The sequence below is a fragment of the Siphateles boraxobius genome, unplaced genomic scaffold (genome assembly GCF_051911475.1).
Source record: "Siphateles boraxobius isolate OS27281-9 unplaced genomic scaffold, OSU_SipBor_1 13, whole genome shotgun sequence".
NCBI classification, from domain to species: domain Eukaryota; kingdom Metazoa; phylum Chordata; class Actinopteri; order Cypriniformes; family Leuciscidae; genus Siphateles; species Siphateles boraxobius.
In genome coordinates, this window is record NW_027508733.1 from 3,768,979 (window position 1) to 3,791,249 (window position 22,271).

The 22,271-nt window shown below is 42.1% G+C and overlaps 1 protein-coding gene and 1 long non-coding RNA gene across 2 annotated transcripts in view; both read right to left on the reverse strand.

Moving 5' to 3' along the window:
• Window positions 1–22,271, reverse strand: part of LOC143736355 (uncharacterized) — a 169,974-nt gene that overhangs the window by 142,515 nt on the left and 5,188 nt on the right. Inside the window, exons 4-5 of the mRNA XM_077227092.1 lie at window positions 11,888–12,211; window positions 11,402–11,710 (exon numbers count right to left, since the gene is read on the reverse strand). Coding sequence (XP_077083207.1) covers window positions 11,402–11,710; window positions 11,888–12,211 — 633 coding nt within the window. The remainder of the gene's footprint in view (window positions 1–11,401; window positions 11,711–11,887; window positions 12,212–22,271) is intronic.
• Window positions 4,413–7,102, reverse strand: LOC143735354 (uncharacterized). Its single transcript, XR_013203118.1, has 3 exons — window positions 7,020–7,102; window positions 5,498–5,576; window positions 4,413–4,496 (listed from the first exon to the last, which is right to left on the reverse strand). It is a non-coding gene; the product is annotated as an uncharacterized LOC143735354 (long non-coding RNA).

Consider the following 22,271-nt stretch of genomic DNA (forward strand, 5'->3'; position numbering starts at 1 on the left):
CTGTCTGGTGTTAATTGCGCGTCAGCACACACAACGGCTGCAACCACAGTGCGGTCCCCCCATAACAACCCTCTGGATTGAGCGGAGTAGGGGACATCTCTAGGGTATTCAAGTGGGCACCTTCCGTCCTCAGTGTTTCGTCGACTAGCCGACGACACCTCAAGAGGGCTCGAGAGTGACTCTGGCGTCCAAGAGTCACCGCCCTCCGTCCCCCACTCAACTCAGTCCAGCTTACTGACCTCTACTTCCCTCTTGCTGCTGAGACCTAACCACAATCTCTCCGCAACCCAACCATACGCGCCAACCCGTTCGACTAAGGCTGTCGAGCCCCACTGGTGCGTTAATATGCAGTTTCAGTGGCAACGGTTCCGGATGGCATACCACCTACCGCAAAACACAATATCTGTCCAACCACCCGTCATTCACGCAATATACACAGGAACGTAATGACTGTAAATACTATACAACCTATACAAATAAACCAACAGACTCTTCAAGTTTTCAACAATCCTACGAAACCGTAGCATGGCGGCCTGTACACAGCCAGCTAGAATCTTTCCGTCTCAACCACAGCCAGTTGCTGCTCCTTTCTGCTGCTTCAGATAAGTTCTTTACTGTGCGACGCAACTCTTGGCCATTGAATCCGACGTCTCTGATGAACCGGGTTGTAGAGTGTGCCACAAAACCTCGACAACCCACTTCCACTGGATAAACCTGGACTCTCCATCCTCGCTGTTCTGCTTCAGTGGCCAGATGAGCATACCGCAGTTTCTTCCTCTCATATGCCTCATCTACCGCATCCTCCCATGGCACTGTTAACTCTATCAGTTGAACAATGCGTGCTGATCAAGACTACAAAACAATATCTGGTCGTAGGTTAGTGGTGACAATCTCAGGTGGAAAAATAAGCCGTTGATCAAGATCAGCCAGCTTCTTCCAGTCCCTAGCAGCTTCCAGTTGTCCTGGGCGAGAATTGGTGTTGGCACCTTTCCTTGGTGGTTACTCGCCTGGGCGGAGGAATATTGTCTTCTGCGTGTAATGTTTTGCTAGAACAGGCGGCAAACTTATCGGGCATACTACGCTTGCCTTCCAATGCTAAAGCCAAACATCGCAATACTTGGTCATGGCGCCAAGTAAACCGACCTTGGCTAAGAGCCACCTTACATCCTGTCAAAATGTGCCTTAATGTGGCAGGTGATGAACACAAAGGACAAGAGGGATCCTCTCCTACCCAGAGGTTTAGGTTCTGTGGTGATGGGAGAACATCATATGTTGACCTAATAAGGAAACTGATCCTACTCTCTTCCATTGCCCAAAGGTCTTGCCAGCCCATTTTGCGTTGTTCCACACTCTCCCATCTCATCCACTCTCCCTGCTTGGCCTGGGAAATAGCCTTTATACATCTCATCCTCTCCTCCTGCTTTCACACCTCGTTGACTACCAGCTTCCTCATTTGAGCTGCGCCTGCCTTGTGCCATTTAGGAGGAGCTAAACTGAGCCCAAAACCCCCTCTTCCATGCTGTACCTGTCCCACGATATCCCCAGTCATTTCCAGTCTGACCTTGGCACACTTAAACTCCTCGGTTAAAGCAGAGACTGGCAGCTGCAATACTCCTTTACTATAAAGTCCCACTCTGCTGAGGCAAGAGTGAAAAGTAAGTGAAAATCTCCACATCTGGACAACCAGTTCAAAACATATCTCCATTGATTATCCGGATGACAACAGGGGTCCTGGTTTAGGCATGAAGTGACCCACCAAGATTCAAGATATATTTATTGTCATATGCACAGTAATAACACCACGGTTTTGCCAACACAATGAAACTCTTACTTTGCAAGTCTCCCTTACACAAAATAAACAAAATACAATAATAAAAAAGTAAGCAATCGGGGTAACAGTCGATGGGGTAATGGGGAGTTAAGTAGTTAGTGCTTAATGTATTCTTCAGGAGTCTAATGGCTTATGAAACTGGATGAAAACTGAGTCTTTTTGTCCTTGATTTCACACTCCTTTACCGTCTCCCGGATGGCAGCAGTGTGAAGAGGTTGTGTTATGGATGTTTATTGTCCCTGATGATGTTGTGGGCCCTCCTGATGACCCTGGTGCTGTAAATATCCTGAAGGAAGGCTATTCCACAAACGCTGGAGAGCTTTTCTATCCTGAACAGTGAAACTTCCAAACTGTTAATCACACTTTCAACAGAACATAAATAGCGTTCGTCAGCTCCAGTTTGTATCCAGCCTCTCACGGAGACTTCAGATGCCCCAACGCCTGTGAAGAGACGACTCGACGCCTGTGAAGAGACGACTCAAAGCCGGCGATATGTTATGCCATAAATTAATACTTGATTAACTAACTGTATTTTTCTATGTACATTTCCGAAATGCAATTTCTGTAAAGCTGCTTTGAGACAATGTGTATTGTGAAAAGCGCTATACAAATAAATTTGAATTGAATTGAATTGAACATCTGTAAAAGTCGCTGAGGATTTCGGTTGCCATGCCAAATTTCTTCTTGTTGGGATTTTGTGTTGTGTGACCAGGTGAGATCCTCTCTGATGTAGGTTCGAGGAATTCAAAGGTTTTCACCATGTCCATCTCTGTTTTACCAATGTAAATTGATTTATGCTGCTCCTCCCTCCTCCTCCTAGGATCGATAATTATCTCCTTGGTCTTATGTACATTTAGGATGACATTATTTTCCTCACAACAGGCCATCAGTCCTGCCACCTCTCTTCTGTATGATGTTTCCTCTCCACCAGTGATCAGTCCGATGACTGTAGTGTCATCCGCAAACGTTATAATCCTGGTATTGGTCTGAGAGGCCACACAGTCGGAGGTGAAGATGGTAAACAGCAGCGGGCTCAGGACCGAGCCTTGGGGGAACCCTGAGCTCACAGTTCAGATGCCTGATGTCCGGTCTCCTACTCTGACTGACTGAGGTCTGTGCACCAGGTAGTTTAGCACCCAGTCACAGAGGGAAGATGTCAGTCCAAGGAGCTTTCCAGAGCCTCTTTGGTTTGACTGTGTTGAGTGCCCAGCTGTAATCAATAAATAGCATTCTCACACGTGTCCTTATCCTCCAAATGTGGTTTGCACACCAGACAAAACGGATATATTTTGACAAGATCTGGCGTTCAGGGCTGGATTTGATTATTATTATTTTTTAATCTGCAGCAACTGCGTTTCGCTATTATGTCAATACGGACCAAAATCTTGGAGGAATATTTCCAGCACTCTGTGCCATGAAGAATTAATGCAGTTCTGAAGGCAAAAAGGGAGTCAAACCTGCTATTAGCCAGATTTACATAATAAAGTGGCCAGTGAGTGAATTCATAGCGAGTATCTTACAGGTAAAGCTATTATTTTTCAAGAGGCTTATTTTGGACACTAGATGGCGCTCTAGTAATTAGTGGGATGTTGTTCTATTTGATGAAATTTAAGTGTCATGGTCTGTTAAACAACTGCAAATGAGAGAAATAAAAGTATTCAATTTTTTGAAAATGTAAATTTTTTATTGAGTTTTTATTGAATTGAATTTTCACACTATTTTTTCTGAATATGAGCATATTTCTTACACTTAATTGAAATCAAGAAAAATTAATTTGTTAGCAGTGTTGCTAGTTAGTTTCCCCCCAAACTGAAACTAAAGAAAATATTAACAACCATCATTCATTTACATACCATAAATACCATGAATATTACAACAGTAACTCATGCATATGCTTTCTTAAAAGACTGTTAAAACATTGACAAACAAAGACATGATATTATCTTCAAAGGGTGTGACATCAAAAATAGCTTTAAGTTTAATATATCGAATCTTAACTGCTTGATTTTTTTTATATTTTGTGGCAAAATGTAACTATTATTGGCCAGCTTCTAATATAAATTTGGATTTATAAGCATGTCCAACTTTATTTGCATACATACAGTATACTCACACAGAGCCAAAATAGCTAATCTCAACTGTTTGATATCGTCACAAAATATAAACTATATTACACGGCTTTAATCTGATAAATGTGACAATAAGGCATGCATATATTATAAACATTAACATTTTCTGTAAAGCTGCATTGAAACAACCTGTATTGTGAAAATCAATAAAAAAATGTTTTGACTTGACTATATGATATTGTATTTTATCACACACTGAAAGTAAGTATTTCACAGTAAAGTCAGAATGTGAGTCTTTATTTGAGCATTGTCTACCAACAAACCAATATTTATATATTTTTTTAAATGAGGGGGCAAAATGTTTCTTGTTGTTTTGTGGATTTCTTAAAAAGGGAAAAAAAGAGGCTTTAAAAACTCAAACATGAAAAAGCTCCAGTGGACCACGAGATTTGGATCATTTGTTAAAAGTCCTTGTATTACAAGCCCATTCTTTAAGAGAGAGTTTAATTAGTCCGTCACTGAATATCACGCTTCAACAATATCAAAACTCAAAACTAAAGAGGAAACTACAGCGGTTCCTGTGAAAGAAATCACAGCTGTGACGTGTTTAAAGATGTTAGCGGGATGATTGCGTAACATTTAAGTGAGGTACTGCTGCTAGGTGGGCAAGTGGCAAAAACAACCATGGAAACCAGTCTTAACGTTGAAAACGTTTATTCAATCACAGAGGTGTAAGGACGTTACAAAGCATATGATAAATGTAAAGGAAAAGAAAACATGGATAATCAGGAAAACAAGAGTGTCGCCAAATTAATGAAATAATCAAAACATAACCCCCATAACTATTTAACCCTAACTAACTGCCTAGAACTAACTGCCAAAAAGAAAATGTAGAAAACAACCCGCAATCTTCAGCGTATTCAATGCCTGACATAAACTATACTAACTAACTAAACAAACAAAACAACAATGGGTTACGACCACTCTCCAACTAACTAACTAACAGAGAAGAATACTATACCGTGGTCTTTACTGATGGGATCTTAATTGTAGAGACAGAACGATCAGTAGACAACAAACTCACAATACAAACAAAGCTTCACTCTAAATGATCTACGGTTGGGCTACTGCGTATAACGCAGTGTTCAAATAAGTTTAACTGCGTTCAAATCCAATCATCAATCACACGCACACAATGCATTTAGTCGAGTTTAGAAATCTAGTTCTGAAACAACTCATTACATCAATAGCAATAACGACACAACCCGAAAGAGTAATAATCTCTGAACCAGCGAGTAAGTATAAACATAATTATAATCACAAACATAGACATACATGTGAACTTGATTCTAACAAACAATCAAAGCATGGGTGTTAGCTGAGATCTGGCGCTGATCTGCCACACTTCTTGTCAATGGGCCTTTTAACCCGGCGGAAACCTCCAGGGATTGGTCAATGTCAGTTCAAATACGTAACGTGATGACGTCACATATATGATGAGCAGCCAATGATTCATGACCTAGGAGTATGAATAGAAACAAGAGCACAAAAGAAAAAAGAGAGCAAAACACACAAACATACATGGAACGTAACACACTGCTGGTCTGGTTCTTGAAGTTTGATCATTTTCTCTTGGCGATCGGCGCATACACCACATGATCCTCCTCTTTATTATCCTGTCAAATACACAATATACTGTATAATAATAAATGGATGTTTGTCCTTGAAATCATTTTACAATATGCAGATACAAAACCAGCCTCAAGTGTGTCATAAAACATTGTTTCTTTCCGTTTGTTTTTTAATGCTTGCAAAAAAATAGTTGCTTAAAAAAATTCCAATTCAAATGACAGATTGTCAGGAGTCTAGTTTTATTCCTCTGCTTGTTTCTCTCTCTCTCTCTCTCTTACGTGTGCTCTCGCACAGCTGAACCCATTCTCAATCAGCGTTTTCTCCTGCTCTTCTCACACCTGTTTCCCCTTGCCCTGATTTTCTGGCTATTTAGACCTCATGTTCTCTTTCCCTCTTGTTGGTTTATTGTTTGTTCATGTCTGTTACTGACGCTTGAGTATTGCTACTGTTTCCTGTCCTGTGTGTACGCATATGTCAGATGAGTTTCTGCGCGTTTGGGTCTATTTCGAACTGTTACACAGATAGACAGAATTGTGTTGGACTGTGATGTCATCAACTGACACAGGAAATACTTCATCAGTGGCTCATTTCAAACACTGAACATTGTAAAGGGGTCATGAAATGAGAAATCAAACATATAAGAGGTCATTATACTATACTATAAAAACATCCTGTAAGTTTCAAAACTTAATATGTTCTTGTTAGTCTAAAAACAGCTTATGTGGTATATGCTACTTTATTGCGTAGTAGGGAAGCTAAACACCTCCTCTGGAGAAGAAGATCAACGACTGCTTCTTGCTTATTTAGTAGGACTAAATAACCATTGTGTAGGACTGATAGATTTAAAAATTATTTTGTACCAGCTGCCATCGGTTTTCTAAATTATTTTAGAGTAATTAAGGAAGTCTTTTTTAAATATACTATTGTGTGTTTGTTGTTGTGTTTTTTGTTTTTGTTTTTGTTTTTTGATTGTATGATTACTGCTGGCTGTAAAACAAATTGCCTCTTGGGGATAATAAAGTTGACCTAACCAAAATTTGCCCGGCTCACCGATTCGCGCATGTATGTATTAGTTAAATAACGAGGAACGCAAGCGTAGGTCAATGCAGAAACCAAACGGTAGGGACGGCTCTGAAGACAGAAAGACGCGGTGCAGTGCCAAATGGTGAAACAACACAGCCTTTGTTCAACACAACCTTCCTTCTGATCCCAACATTGACAACATAAGATCATTACAAGTGGACCTCAGAGAACAGTATAAAATAATAAAAAAGGCAGATCATGGTCCCTTTAACTGTTCATCTATTACTCTTTAGTTACATGGAAGGATGAGTGTTGTGTGAGTATTATGTGTCTCGCATTGAATGCTGATCTTCATATTTAATATGGTGGTGTTTTGTGTTTTCGTCTGAATGATGATCTATCACACACAAGCGCACTCACTGCTGAAATGATACACAGACATGAAATAGTAATAAATATCTTACCGATTTCTGTGCTTTTCTTTTGTAGAACTCTGGCTCGACGTAAGTGATTTCTTCTTCATTAGTCTCAACTGTTTTAATGATAAGATGTAATATAATAAATAGGTGGATTAAAATCGCAAAATTGAATGTTATTAACTATATCTGTTTCTTCACAGCATATATGTTATTAGTGCTGTCGAAGTTTAAGTGTAAAAGCTCACATTGCTCATAAACATATATTCAGAAAGACATTCTTTGCACATAATTCAGACCCAGAAAATGTTGAATTAAATAATTAACATTTTTTCTATGATGAAATTAAATATTAATTGAAGCTCAGGTGAAATGCCCATCATCACTATAGAGAACTGCTAAACCCAACATCTACACATATTATTCAGTGATCTTTCCATTAACATTTTTTATCATAACCCTTGCTGTTTTTAAACAATCTGTATTGTATAAAGGGCTATAAAAATAAAAATGGTGATATATTTGCTGTGCAGAAAATCCTTTACCTAATGTGATGTTCCTAGTCAAAAATGTCAATCTTTTATTATTCTGTATTACCAGCAAATCTTGGATTCAGTCTTTTTGTCAACTTGTTTTCTTTCAGTTAGCACAGGTTTAGTGTTTATTTTTGAAACTGAATGGTTGTCGGTCGTTGATCTGAGCTTATGCACCTCAGTATTTTAGTGAAAAAAAGCATTATTTATGGATAATGTTGTCATTTTTCACTCAACAGATCAATAAGACCTACGATCAACCTGTTCCAAAAAGAAATGCAAAACCTGTGCTAATTGAAAGAAATCTAGCGTAAATCCTATGTGTGGTAATAATATAGCTGAAAGAGAAAATTATAAGAACATTTTTGGAGGTCGGTAATTTTTGACCTGGAACAACATAAGTGTAACTAACAAGTAAAAATATTATTATCAGATTTTTTGGGGGGAAGTTGTTATAGCCTGTGTGAGCAAAGTCGGTATGTACCCTTTCAGTCAGTCACGTTCAATGTTACGACGGACTAATGTACTGGGGTCTTGTCTGTGAGCCCAATCACCTCCAATGTTAACAGAACAGCCCAATGGACATTAACCAGTGAGATTTGCATGTCGAATCACACCTACCCTGACATACAGGTATAAATAGGACTGGGACTTTCATTCACTCACTTTCATTCACTCACTTTCATTCATATTTTGTTTAAGAACAGCGATCGCTCATGTCAGTTATCCTTCAACTGAAGTGGATTCCTGTGCAGAGAAAGCTATTTTAACTGCTAAAAAGTGTTTATTTCTCAGGAGATCTGTCCATGCGGCGGTGATTAGCTTCTTGAAAGGGCTGTGCACGTAGAAGTGTAGCGTTACACCCCTCGGTGCTTCGGCACATAAGAGCAGATTTCCTAAAAGAGCAAGCACTTTTTAAAGACACCACTCCGTCAGTCCATTCCTGGATGCGGTTGTTTTCTATCCTTATCTGACGGCCACGATCTCTGTCTCACATGCATGGACGCAAGCCTGCTGAGACGGTGTTCGTGGGGGGTTCATGTCCTCACATGGGAACATGACCACGTCGGCACGCGGGTCGTGACTCTCCTTTCTTGTAAAGGCTTGAGTCCCCTTTGTTGTTGCCCAGCCGCCAATTGTGTGTAAAAGCACAGCCGCGGGTCTGCTCAACACTTTGGGAGACCGAGGGTTATAGTGAGAGCTTTCCGCGGGGAAAACCTCTCACTCCTCAGCGTGTCTCGTGCCAGATGGGTCAGATGTGGATAATTGCATCGGTGAGTAGGCTACCGTTCTCTGGAGAGGAAGATGACTCTGAGCATCCCGCTTCGACGGTGTTTGCTCATGCTGAATCGGATTTCAGAGTTTACGGCCATGCTTGCCCGGGCTGCCGCGTGCTCAGACTCGTTCGGAGCGATCGAGGCGGGATGATTGGTTTGGGGCTTGGAGCGCAACGTGCCTTTCTTCTTGGACATGCATGAAGAGCTTTGGCAGTATGAAGGCAGTTGAGTGCCAAAATCTGTTCAAAGGTCTTCCTCTCCACTACCCTCGACTGTGGGGTGGGGTTCTTCCTTTTATAGATGACTGGCTCATTCTGGCCCAGTCGAGGGCAGTTCGGCATCGAGATGTCATTCTTCTCCATATAAGGTGCTTGGGGTTGAGGCTCTATTCCAAAAAAAAGCTCACTATCTCCACAGCAGAGAACTATGTTCTGGGATAGTGTGGCACACGGCTACGATTTGTGAACAATCGTCTCTCCTGCTCTTATTGAGACCATCCTGGCTAGTCATCAAGATAAAGCTAGGCCAGGTCATCACTGTCAAACACTTTCTGAGAGTGTTGGAGCTTAGGGAGGCTGCGTCCAACCTATTGCTTCAGCCTATCAAAAGCTGACATTATAACGCATTCTCATCCTTTGGCGTCATATGTGACGCCATATGACAAAACGGCGAAATACTACGCACATGGCACCCTTTATCGTCAATATAACAAGCACTGTGATGGGTAGGTTTAGGTGTGGGGTAGGGTCTGCGTCTCATATTCACGCTAAAGGATGCCAGTCAACTTTATAACGCCTTGGGTTCGCGTGTTATATTCACGCTAAAGGGTGCCATGTGCGTAGTATTTCGCCGTTTTGTCATATGGCGTCACATATGCCGCCAAAGGATGAGAACGGGCTCGACATTACTGTGTTGCAGGCTTCCCTTTGTAGCTTTCCGTGTTACGCTGTCACGTCACGAGGTGAGGCAGCAACAATCAGGATTGGACTAGTTGCACACGTGCTTCAGACACAGTCATATTGAGGGTGTTCCCCAAAATGTCGTCATACGACGCAGTGTCTCGTTCCCTTCTCAGGGAACAAGGGTTACAGTTGTAGTCTGACACGTTTTAGTGCAATGTGATAGCAATTTCAGGAAAAAGAAAATCCTCTCTGGGTCAAAATGACCACAACACAACATGCAGGTTAAAGGGAACTACACTATTAAAGTAAATTATTATTTGATATAACACATTACTTTTGTCAATTCAATAGCGTTTATAATACTTGCCTTCATGATCAGTTTTTCTACATTTCTTGCAGATGCAGAAGATCCCAACGACTGCAGAAACAATGAACAGAAATCCAGCGGCAGCAGCAGAGATCAGCACTATCATAGACACTGAGAGATACTCAGTTTCAGCTAGTGATAAGAGAACTTCACAGTTAGTCGCATTTAGATGCTTTACATTTAAATGCATTTCAAAGTTTCTAGTTTATTCCATTCTATTGTGGGTTACAGTAAAAAAATCTAATTGTTTGCGTTTAATTTCAGGCTGAAAGGCTAATGTTGTATATGTATGTATATAAATATGATAAACAATCTGAGGTATGCCGACTATTAAGATCACCAGCTGGAGTGCCCAGGATATCCATCAGAGGGCGCTCCTCCCCAGAGCAGTGTCATTCCACTATTAACTACATTTCCCAGAATCCTTTGCCCAGACTCATTATCTCCGGATTAGTTTCAGCTGTTTCTCATTTACTCTTGTTAACTGTCTGTATATACCTGGTTTACTCAGTCACTCTTTGCAAAGTCGTGTTGGTGTTACACTGCATTTCTGAGTGCTATTTCTGTTTCTGTTTCATGATCTTGATCTTCTGCCTGTCTCCCTGGATTTCCCTGCTTGCCTGTGGCTTGGAATTTTGTTATTATCTGGATGGTTTGCTCTGTGCTGAATAATAATAAAATGCTGAACATTTGTTTTATCACCGATCACTGAAACTATTGAAAGTCTTTAATATAATCAACTCCGTAAATAAACACTGATATCAGCACTGACATCAACTAATATCAGCAGTGCGGCCGTACCTGCACATGTGTGACAGAGTGTGTTGATGTCCAGATGTGTGGTCTGGTTGCTGATGGGATTGTTCAGTACACAGCTGTAGGTGTTTTTATCCTGATATTCCACCTCCAGAGGTAGAGAGAGACTGATGCTGAGATCACACACACTGATGCTGGACAATACACTCATTCCTGCGTACCAGGAGAGAGTCACATGACTCACATTCAACACTGATGAACACACCAATGAACATGATGATGATGATGATGATGATGATGATGATGATGAAGAACAGTGTGAAGAGTTACTGATGACAGGAACAGGCAGACGAGCTGAGAAAGATTAGAAACATCACAGTAAATCTGTTGATGGAGTGTGTGTGATTTTAAGTTTTATCAAAAACAATTACACAGAGATGACAGTATCAGAAAATGAATCCAAAGAAAAGCTTTCAGAAGTTTGAAAAGTGAACGCCAAAAATGATTGTGTATCTTATATTTTACCATTTTAAAATAGAATTTAGTTTAAATTTAGGATATGTCTTCTTCAAAGTGATTAACAAATAAAGGGAACCAATAATAAACTCACCAAAGACAGTGAGACTGAACCTCTTTCTCACACCATTGATCTGTCGTTCATAAACTCCAGCATGTTCAGTTGTGGTGTTTGTGATGGTCAGAGATCCAGTTTGATTGTCCAGCTTCAGTCTGTCTCTGAATCTCCCATCAAGAACATCATCATATACAGTGATTCTGTCGGCCGTTACATTGATTTCAGCTATTAATGTGTTTTTATCTCCAAACCTCCACTGAATCACATCATCATCCTTCGTTTTATTAAAACGAGCTTTTAGAGAGACTGAATCTCCCTCCTTCACTGACACTGAATCATCAAACACACACAGAACAAACAGAAACAGGGTTTGTCACAGATAAACAGATTATAATTGTTTATTAAATGAAAGATTGAAATTTACATATGAAATAAACAATACCTGAAAACAACACTAACAAAAAATAAATGGTGTATAAATTCTTTTAAATTTTATTATTGTAAAACAGGTGTACACATTTTTGAACTCACCATTGACAGTGAGAAAGAATCTCTTGATCTCACTGTTGATCTGTAGTTTATAACCTCCAGCATGTTCAGTTGTGGTGTTTGTGATGGTCAGAGATCCAGTTTGATTGTCCAGCTTCAGTCTGTCTCTGAATCTCCCATCAAGAACATCATCATATACAGTGATGTTGTTGGTCCGTTTATTGATTTCTGCTATTGAAGTGTTTTTATTTCCAAACCTCCACTGAATCACATCATCTTCCTTAATTTCAGTAAGATCAGAGTTTAGAGAGACTGAATCTCCCTCCATCACTGATATTTTAACTGTATCACCAAACACTGAAAACAGAGTTTTTCAAATCACTTGATGTTGGTTTGCTGAAGCTTCATAAAAGCTGGATAAATTTGGGGACATCATTTACGCATATGGGAGTGAGAGGTTTGGTGTGGAAAAAAGGAAGGAAAAAGTACAAACTACTCCTGGAAATGTCTAGACGGCAGCAGAAAATCGAAGGGTGCAGACGTTGTGTGTGCTTACGCGCAAAATACACTGCAGCTATTAACACCAGACAGAAGGAGATTCACGTCACCAGATGGAAAGAAGCGTAAATGGATGGAGAAGCATAGGTTACTGTAAAGCTACGTCTTAGTTGGTGCTTATCTTGGCGAAAGCCGAGTACAAATCAGCATGAAGTTTTTAACATCTACTCTCGTGTAATGGAAATCACTAAAATACTTTTATTCATTTTCTGCAACATTACAAAGACAAATGATGAGGAATGAAATGAGAAATCGATTTATATATGGAACAATAACTAAAAAAACTTTTACTGTAATGTTTAATGTCACACTAAAATTAATGCTCTTGAGTATCTGAGCTTCATGTTTACTTTTTTATATTCAATAAATCAAAAACTGAGTTTAATTTTATTATTTCTATATGAGAATAACAGTGAATGTTAATCTTTTCTAATTTAACCAGTAATTTATCACATGAACAGAAAAGCAGGAACAATTGAAACCATAAAAACACATTTAAACTCACCAACCAGACACCACAAACACAAACAGAACAAAACTAATTTGAGAAATATTTTTTTCATCGATATCAGTCCACGAATATATAAAAGCTAAACTCTTCAAAACCCGCTTCAGTCAGAGATGCTGTTCAGTCGGTTTATTTTCAGAAGTGTCCCGTGAAGTTGAGAAGTTAAAATGTTATTTTAGTGAGTCATAAACTAACATTTAACTTTTTTATTATTAACATTCATCCTGTGAGACTCAAACCAGTGTTCTTTCAGTATCATTGAGATACTATTATAATTTTTACTTATATTTCGATACTGTTTTAATTTTTTTATTTTACATTTTCATTTTCGTTGAAGTTTTAGTAATTGTTGTGTGTTTTTTGTGATTGTTAGTGAGGAAGAAATGTTATCTTTAGGATGTGTGTGACCATCATATGACAGTAAAGAGAAACACAATCCTTTTCTAATATGGAATTGTATTGGAATGGTAAAGAGTGTTGGTTCGTGACAGGAGAGTCTCCACTCAAGGACACAATATGATGAACAAGTCTGAGAATATTCCACGTATGGTTGAAAACACCATCATTGGCCTAGAAATATAATATTCTGAGAGTTAAGACTATAAAGGAGGAAGGATGCCCTCCCTTCACTGTCATACTCTGCAGTCTCTCTGTGTGACTGAACGACTGCTGGCCTTTTCTTGCAAGAAAATAAACCTCAAAGACAATTAAAGTTTGTCTCTTATTCAGTGATAGAATTTTGTTTGCCATCACATTAGTAATTTTAATTTTCTTTTAAATTAGATTTATTTTATTATATTTCTAAATGTTAATCTTCTGCTAGCATGTCGTTCTTTCCTAACTAGTAATTGGCTATATTACCCTTAAGTGTCACCGTCCTGCTAGCGGGACAAATAACTTTACTTCAGTATATTACTATTAAATCCTAATTTAATCATGACAAACTATACATGAATATCAGATGATGTCACCAACGTCTCCTCACTGACGTCACTCAATTCTAAAACTTGTCTTCCGCCATCTTGAGTACCTGATTCGGCAAGATCGATACGTCAGTCGCAAAGGAACTAGAGCTTATTTTCTGGCTGAGCCCGAACTTGCGGGCCGATATTTCCCGTCACTATCCTCGGGCCGGGCCCTTGATCTAGAGATGTGCACTCCCAACGCAATAGAGTGCGGCCCGGGACTAGATTTGATGGCGAGTGCGAGCGGCAATGCACTCTCTGTGTGTGTGCGCGTTGCAGGGAGAATAAAACGATTTGCGGGACTCCCGCAAACTAGAAATATCTATGAATAAAACATATAAAAACTAATACATTTTTGCAGAAAAGCAACATGAACTAAAACAAAATAGAAACGATTTACAGGCCAGAGTTTCCTTTTAAAACACGTTTGCAGCGTTGAGCAATGTAGCCACAAACAGACATACGTGTTGATTTCTTCAACGCAAAGGCCAATCAGAAGCATTTAAGATAGAGGTTTTGAGCAGTGAGGGGAGTGTATGCTCAAAACTGACTTTTTATTCAGACCTCTGAATGCTGACAAATCCTCTAATTGTAACAAACAAAGTGTATATATTATGAAAGATTCATTGTGCAGTCAGCTTAATTGATATTAACAGAGATGTGAGATTGCGATTAACTGATGTCAGCTTTTTAGGAATTATTAAAGGAGCGCACTTTGCGTGCATTCAGTCAAAATCCTTCAATCATATCATGCCCAACCATGCACGCAGCTGCTTGCTTTTATGTTATAACAGTGGTTTGTGTGTGCAAACTCTCTGTGCAGTGTTTATGTTGTCTGTGGTGAGTGGATGTAAATGATAATGAGCTTACGCTAGTTTAGGGGTGTGCGATATCACGATTTATGATCGTGGATTAAAATATATCCACCATCTGCTTTTGAAGAAATGTCGTAGTATCGTGCTGTAGTAGTATATCAGTTCTGGCGCCTCCGTCTCAGCATAGGCTACAACGCGACGTATATTCACATCAAATGTTAACGCAAAGGAACGGGACAATGCAGTTCACATAAGTTCATTATTTGCATGTGCTAACAAGTCATTAACGTGTTGATGCGCGGTTCTAACGAGCGCTTTTCTGAGCGCATACACCCGAAGCGCACGCGCACTAAGCCTGTCTAACAACAGTGACAGGTTACTGAACGAAGTTATTTTTCTAGTCTTATTGCGCGAATACTGTCAAATACACACAGGGTTTACATAAACAAAGTTGGTTATGTATAAAGTGAAACAAACAGAGAAAATCTGCTTCCTAGCTAATGCCGTCAGTATTGTAGACAGTACTTGGCAGGTACTCAAGATGGCGGCAGTCAACTGGAAAAAGAGAGGATGACGTAAGAGGTCATGTGACTGATATTCATGTATATATCGTTGGGAAGGTCTAAGACTCCTAAATAGATATTTTAGCGCTGTTTTTTTATTACAAATCATTTAGGAACAGTAATATATGAATTTATGACAAGAGTGCGCCTCAAAAAATCTACGTCATAACAGGAGTTTCAGACCTTTGTCACAAAAAGTCGACGCACACACTTTTAATAATTGAAACTTTGGTTTTTAATGCTAAAAGTTCATAATAAAACATAATCTAGTATTTGTCAATAAAAAAAGATGAAATAATATTTTAAAAAGTAAAGTAAAAAGTCCTCTAAAAGGTATAATATATATTATATATATATATATTAATTTTTTTTATTATTATTACATCACATATTTTAGTAGTTATCATTAATTAGGTATCATTTGAAAGCTTACAAACTCAGATTTCATCCTGTAAAAACCGTTTTGAAATTGGAAGTTGCGTTACCATAGAAACAGTATTTTTGTATGAGGCTCCACCCCTTTTGGGCATCATATTTCATAATTTTTTATCAAAACCTTTTCTAATCTTGACAAAACACATATTGTCAGAAAGGTCTGAGTTTTTCATGGTCAGAAAGGACCATTTTTAGTGACAGCAGTGATAAATGTATTAATTTGTTATGGCAGAATGCATACAATTAAATTCAATGGAATTCAATGGCACCCAGTGGCTATTTTTGGTACTACGCCTAAACAAAATCTCATGGGAACTTCAATTTTTGTGATATCAACTTCAAATTTGGAGCACAACTTGGTTAGATATATAGCTTTCATTTTATAGTAATTTTATAGTAAAAAATATTTTGTAAAATATTCATTTTATATTAAAAAATATATTAATAAAGTATATTTGATTTACTGTAAATTTAAACTTCCATACCTTTTTCATACTTTAATTTTTTGAAGTGCTTTCACTTAAGTAATAATCTGCTGGTTGTTTTCTTTAAAACAAGACCAAACGTAGGTCTATATATTTCAAAGCATTTTTGAATTACAACCATTTAAGTTTGTATAGTGCATTTTAATGTCCATTATCAAAAGGGGGGGTGACACTTAAGGGGTTAAAACATCCACCCTGTTATGACACACACTGGATTGTAACAGGGTGGACAGCTTCTCCCTTTAATGCTAAAAGTCCCGGGACACACCAAGCTGACGGTCGTCCATCATCGGGCCGTTGTTGTGCGTCGTCCGTCTGTTTTTGCGTTGTTTTCTGAACCATCGGCACCAGTCGGACTTCATTGCTCTGTTGCGAACGACTTTCAATGGACAGTATCTAAAACTGTACACTAAATGTCGTTAGATGACATCATACTAGCGAGTCTCGGGAACTATATAAGGTTTGTCCAAGAAGTCGCAAGGTGAGGTTTTATGAAAAAAGTCGCTATAGGGGTGAGAAAGACAGCTAAATTGGCAACACTGACTTACTGACTTACTCGAGGGTAGCGCGGGTATGATGTCATTGATAGGCGACACACGGTCCGTGTCGTGGTTAAAACTGTTTATTTCTCTGGATTTAAATATTCTTAGAAACGTCTGGGATAATGTAAGTACACAAATCAACAAAATATATAACATTGTTCTAGTGGTTTTTAATATTTTGATCCAAAAAATCGTACATAGTGTACCTTTAATACAACATGATAAAACTCGCTTTTGAGAAAAACTTGAGAAAAAAAATCACAAATGAGTGGAAAGAACATTTACTGCGGTTCAATTCAGTGAAATGTCGACGCATCCAACTCTACTAACTGTAAGTTTTACTGTTTTATATGATATATATATGGATATACTTGTATGCAAGTGGTTTTTTTCTGTCTTTAGTGGATTTAGTAAATGTTGTTGTGCTCTATAGCAGTTGTTTACAGGATTACATGTTGGAGGAATTTCTGGAATAAACAGCGTATATAAATAACTTTTATCACCTGCCGAATCTGGAGTTTTCTGTTTGGTTTGCGTTTGCTCACCCTTATAATTTGTATTCCCCCCTATCAGTACTGTCCTGTAACAGTGAATGTTGATCCTCTCTGACTAACTTAACCAGACATTTATTACATGTTACCAGAACAGAAACAACTGAAGTCATAAAAACACATTTAAAACTCACCATCCAAACGCCAGAAACACAAGCAGAGCAAAACAGGGAGAAACATCTTCATCGGTTTCAGTCCACAAATATGAAGAGACAAACTCTTTAAAACTGGTTCAGTAATAAAATGACAGACGCGCTGATGTGAAGCTGCTCTGTAGTAAAGTGAAGTGCAACTCTATAATCAGTTAAAATATCTGCCTATTTATTCAGTGTTAATGCATGTGATCATCTAACTCTATTTTGGATGATGATTTCACACTTTGGTCATTGACATTTTGAGCTCCAGTAGGCCTCAACTTCCTTTAAGTCAATGACATCATTTTTAACAGAATTAAACTGACCAATAACATGTTAAAAACATCTTACAGCAACAGTTTGATCTTGTCATGAGATCCTGTGAGTGTTTGTCTCTGCTCTCTCCTGTAACTCTCTTCAGGACGTTTGTTCTTCATTTCTGATCAAATGTCTGGATTATTTCTCCTCTCAGACTGATCTCAGAGTTTCTTTAATGGTTTTATGGAGCAGGAACAGATCGCCTGCTATAAGTGTATGAAAGTGTCCTCTGATATCTTCACATGATTAATATTCAGCAGCTCTGGATTATGATGCTGCTGTGATGCTGTAAATGCTCACTTTGTTCAGAGTGAAAAATACAATAGTGAGACGCTCACTCAAAAACACTTTCTCACACGGCTCAGACACGCTGCTAAAGACTGTGACGTCAGAGCTGACAAAGAAAACTCCTGATAACATGTCAGTTCAGGATGAGCCACTAGATGGAGGAGTTGCTCCTCAGACGAGACCACAGAGACAAATCACATGAGAGATTTTGGGCCCTATCACACACATCAGTGCAATGCAGCGCCAGACGCGACACAAGTGTGTTCTGCTAGATTCAGTCTGACGTAGTTTTCATTTTCATGTTGTTTAAATAGCAAATGCACTTTATAGACTTTATCATTGCCTGTTGGAGGAAATGGAGGACCGATGTGTTGCGTTTATGAATTTCACTGTGATCTCAAAGTATATTATAATGTGTCTCAAATCGTCTCGGTTACGTATGTAACCCTCGTTCCCTGAGTAGGGAACGGAGACGTTACGTCGGATGACGACGAATGGGGTTTCGCTTAGAACACCTATCGACTTCGAGTATTACAAAACGAGCCAATGGCAAAGAAATGCCATGGGTCTGCGGAATTTGCATAGCGTATCTCCGCCTTACCTCGTGGGTATAAAAGGAGGACGCCGGCAACAGGCAGATATGTTTCTTCGCTGAGGAGCCAAGACTGAGCTCAGGCGATCCCCGCGGTACAGCGGAAAGTGGCAGGAAGACGTAACGTCTCCGTTCCCTACTCAGGGAACGAGGGTTACATACGTAACCGAGACGTTCCCTTTCGTTGTCACTCCGAGTTACGTCGGATGACGACGAATGGGGTTACCAGTCTAATCACGCCACCTTCTCAGCTGTCTTCCAGTGCCCTGCGTAAATCTGAGATCCCTGTCGTGAGACTGGCACGGACGAAGGACTCCTATTTAGCACAGGAATACCAAGGTACACTGGGGAGCATATCCCAAAGTTTAGGGGAAATATGCAATTACTGCCAACCCAGAGGGGGGGGGACTTAGAGAATACACATATCACCCGAAGGAGACATATGGAGAACACTGGGGTGTCCAGCCGCAGGTGGAATATTTCAACCCCAGGGGTGGCAAGGTGGCTTGCCAAGGGAAAGACACATGCTCAAAGAGGCTTACAGTGGAAATACACATGTGGGGGTCGCTCAGAGGAGGGACCATGCACACGGGAGGCACCTAGCCGACACGCAGGCAATAGACACTGGCGCCGACGTCAGGAGTGCTGGAGGAGCTCAGGGCTTCCGGGGAAGCTCACCTGAGGAGAATATCGCACGTATCCAGTCCGTGGAGTGGAATGGCGAGCAAGCGAAGACACCTGAGCGGGTCCGGTACTAGCTGGTTGAAGCGAGTACACGAGAGGACAGTGGCTCCACTCGGAGATTAAAGAATCTGGCGAATGTGTTAGGTGTCGCCCAGCCTGCAGCTCTGCCGATGTCTGTTAGCGAGGCGCCATGCACTAGAACCCAAGAGGATGCCACACTCCGGGTGGAGTGGGCAGTCACACCAAGGGGGCACGGTCGACCTTGCTGCTGGTATGCCAAAGCAATGGCGTCCACTATCCAGTGAGACAACCTTTGCTTTGAGAGAGCCTTTCCCTTCAGCTTCCCACCAAACAGACAAAGAGCTGGTCTGAGGTCCTGAAGCACTGCGTCCTGTCTACATAGGCGCGGAGAGCGCGTACTGGACAGAGCAGTGCAAGGCTGGGTCTGCCTCCTCCAGGGGCAGCGCTTGCAGGTTCACCACCTGGTCCCGGAAGGGAGTGGTAGGAACCTTGGGCACGTATCCAGGCCGGGGTCTCAGGATCACGTGAGAGTAAGCCGGCCCGGACTCCAGGCATGCTTCGTCAACGGAGAATGCGTGCAGGTCCCCTACCCTCTTGATGGAGGCCAGTGCAACCAGGAGCGCTGTCTTCATAGACAGGAATTTAAGCTCGACTGATTGCAGGGGCTCAGATGGAGCACTCTACAGGGCAGTTAGAACCACTGAGAGGTCCGAAGAGGGAACGAGAGGAGGGGGGCGGATTTAGTCTCCTCGCTCCTCTCAGGAACCTGATAACCAGGTCGTGCTTCCCCACCGACTTACCTTCGATGAGGTCATGGTGTGCGGCAATAGCGGCAACGTAGACCTTCAGGGTGGAGGGAGACAGCCTTCGCTCCAGCCCCTGTTGAAGGAAGGAAGGCACAACGCTGATCGAGCATCTCCGGGGGTCTTCTCGGTGAGAAGAGCACCAGCTGACGAAGAGGTTCCACTTCAACACATAGACGTGTCACGTGGACGACGCCCTAGCGGAAGTGATGGTAGCCACCACCGCTGGTGGTAGGGTACTCAAACCTGCCTCGTCCCATCGAGGAGCCACATGTGGAGGTTCCAGAGATCGGGACGAGGGTGCCATAGGTGGCCCCGTCCCTGAGGAAGAAGGTTCTTCCTCAGAGGGATCGGCCAGGGAGGTGCTGTCGCGAGGAGTACTAGTTCGGAGAACCAGGTCTGGGCGGGCCAGTATGGCGCGACCAGAATGACCTGCTCCGCGTCCTCCCTGACCTTGCGCAAGGTCTGCGCAAGAAGGCTCACTGGGGGAAACGCATACTTGCGGCCCTGCGGCCAACTGTGCGCCAGAGCATCCGTGCCGAGCGTGCCCTCGGTCAGGGAATAAAACTGGGCGCAATGGGTCGAGTCGTGGGAGGCAAACAGATCTATCTGTGCGTCCCCGAACTGGTCCCAAATCAGCTGAACCGACTGGGGATGGAGTCGCCAATCTCCCGGGAGGGGCTGAAGCCGTGAGAGCTCGTCGGCTGCACAGTTCAGGGCTCCGGGGATATAAATGGCATGAAGCGACCTCAGATGCTTCTGACTCCATATGAGGAGGTGGCGGGCGAGTTGCGACATACGGCGGGAGCGTAGACCACCTTGATGGTTGATGTACGCTACAGAGGCGGTATAGTCTGAACGGACTAGTACGTGTTGGTTCTTGAGCACGGCCCGGAAGCGGCGCAAAGCAAGACGTACGGCCAGCAACTCGAGACAATTGACGTGCCAGAGGCGTCGGGGTCCTGTCCAGGAGCCCGCGGCAGCACGTCCATTGCACATGGCACCCCAGCCCGTGGAGGAGGCATCTGTCGTTACAACAACATGCCGCGAAGCTTGTTCCAGGGGTACTCGGCCCGTAGAAAACTGAGGTTCGACCAAGGGGTGAAGGTCTGACGGCAGGTCGGAGTAACTGGTACTCGGAGGGTGCCGTGTTGCCATGCCCACCTCGGGACTCGGTCGCGGAGCCAAAGCTGAGGCGGTCTCATATGAAGCAATCTGAGCGGCGAACCACGGCTGCAGATGCCATATGCCCCAGGAGCCTCTGAAGAAACTTCAGTGGAACCGCACTCTTGCGCTTGATAGTCTCAGGCAAGTCAGCAATGGCTGAGTGGAGAAGGCGACCAAGTCCATACCGAGAAAAGAGCTCCTCTGCACGGGGCAAAGTTTACTCCTTCCCCGGTTGACCCGAAGGCCCAGACGAGCTAGGTGCCGAAGCACTGGGTCCCTGTATTCGCAAACCTGGTCTCAGGAGTGAGCTTAAGACAGCCAGTCACCGAGATAGTTTCTGGATGCGAACCCCGTGTTCCCATGGAGGAACAAAGGCAGCCTCAACAACCTTGTGAAGGCGCGAAGAGACAGGGCTAGCCCGAATGGGAAAACAGCGTACTGATATGCGCGCGCCCTGACAGCAAACTGTAGGTATGGTCTGAGTCGAGGGAGAACGGAGACATAAAAGTAGGCGTCCTTCAGGTCGATCGCTGCAAACCAATCCTGTGGCCGCACACATCCAGAAATGCGTTTGGCCAGGAGCATCTTGAACGGCAGCCTGTGAAGGGAGCGGTTCGGACCAGGATTGGCCGTAACCCACCAGACTTCTCCGGGACAAGGAGGTAGGGGCTGTGCCCCTGGACCTCCTTTCGGCTGGAGGGACAGTCTCAATCGCACCCTTCGCCAGTAGGGTAGCAACCTCCGCTCTCATGATAGGGCATAGCCATCGACCAAAGTGGAGCGGACTCCCCTGAAGTGGGGAGGAGACCGTGCGAACTGAATCGCATAGCCGAGCCGATGGTTCGCGCGGAACAGAAGGGAAGCTCTAGGCAGGCTCCCAACTGTGCCAGCGGCGTCGAGAACCACAGACGTCCCTCCGGTGGTGCAGCGAAGCGGAATGACCGGCCCAGACGTGGACGGCATAGCGGCCCGG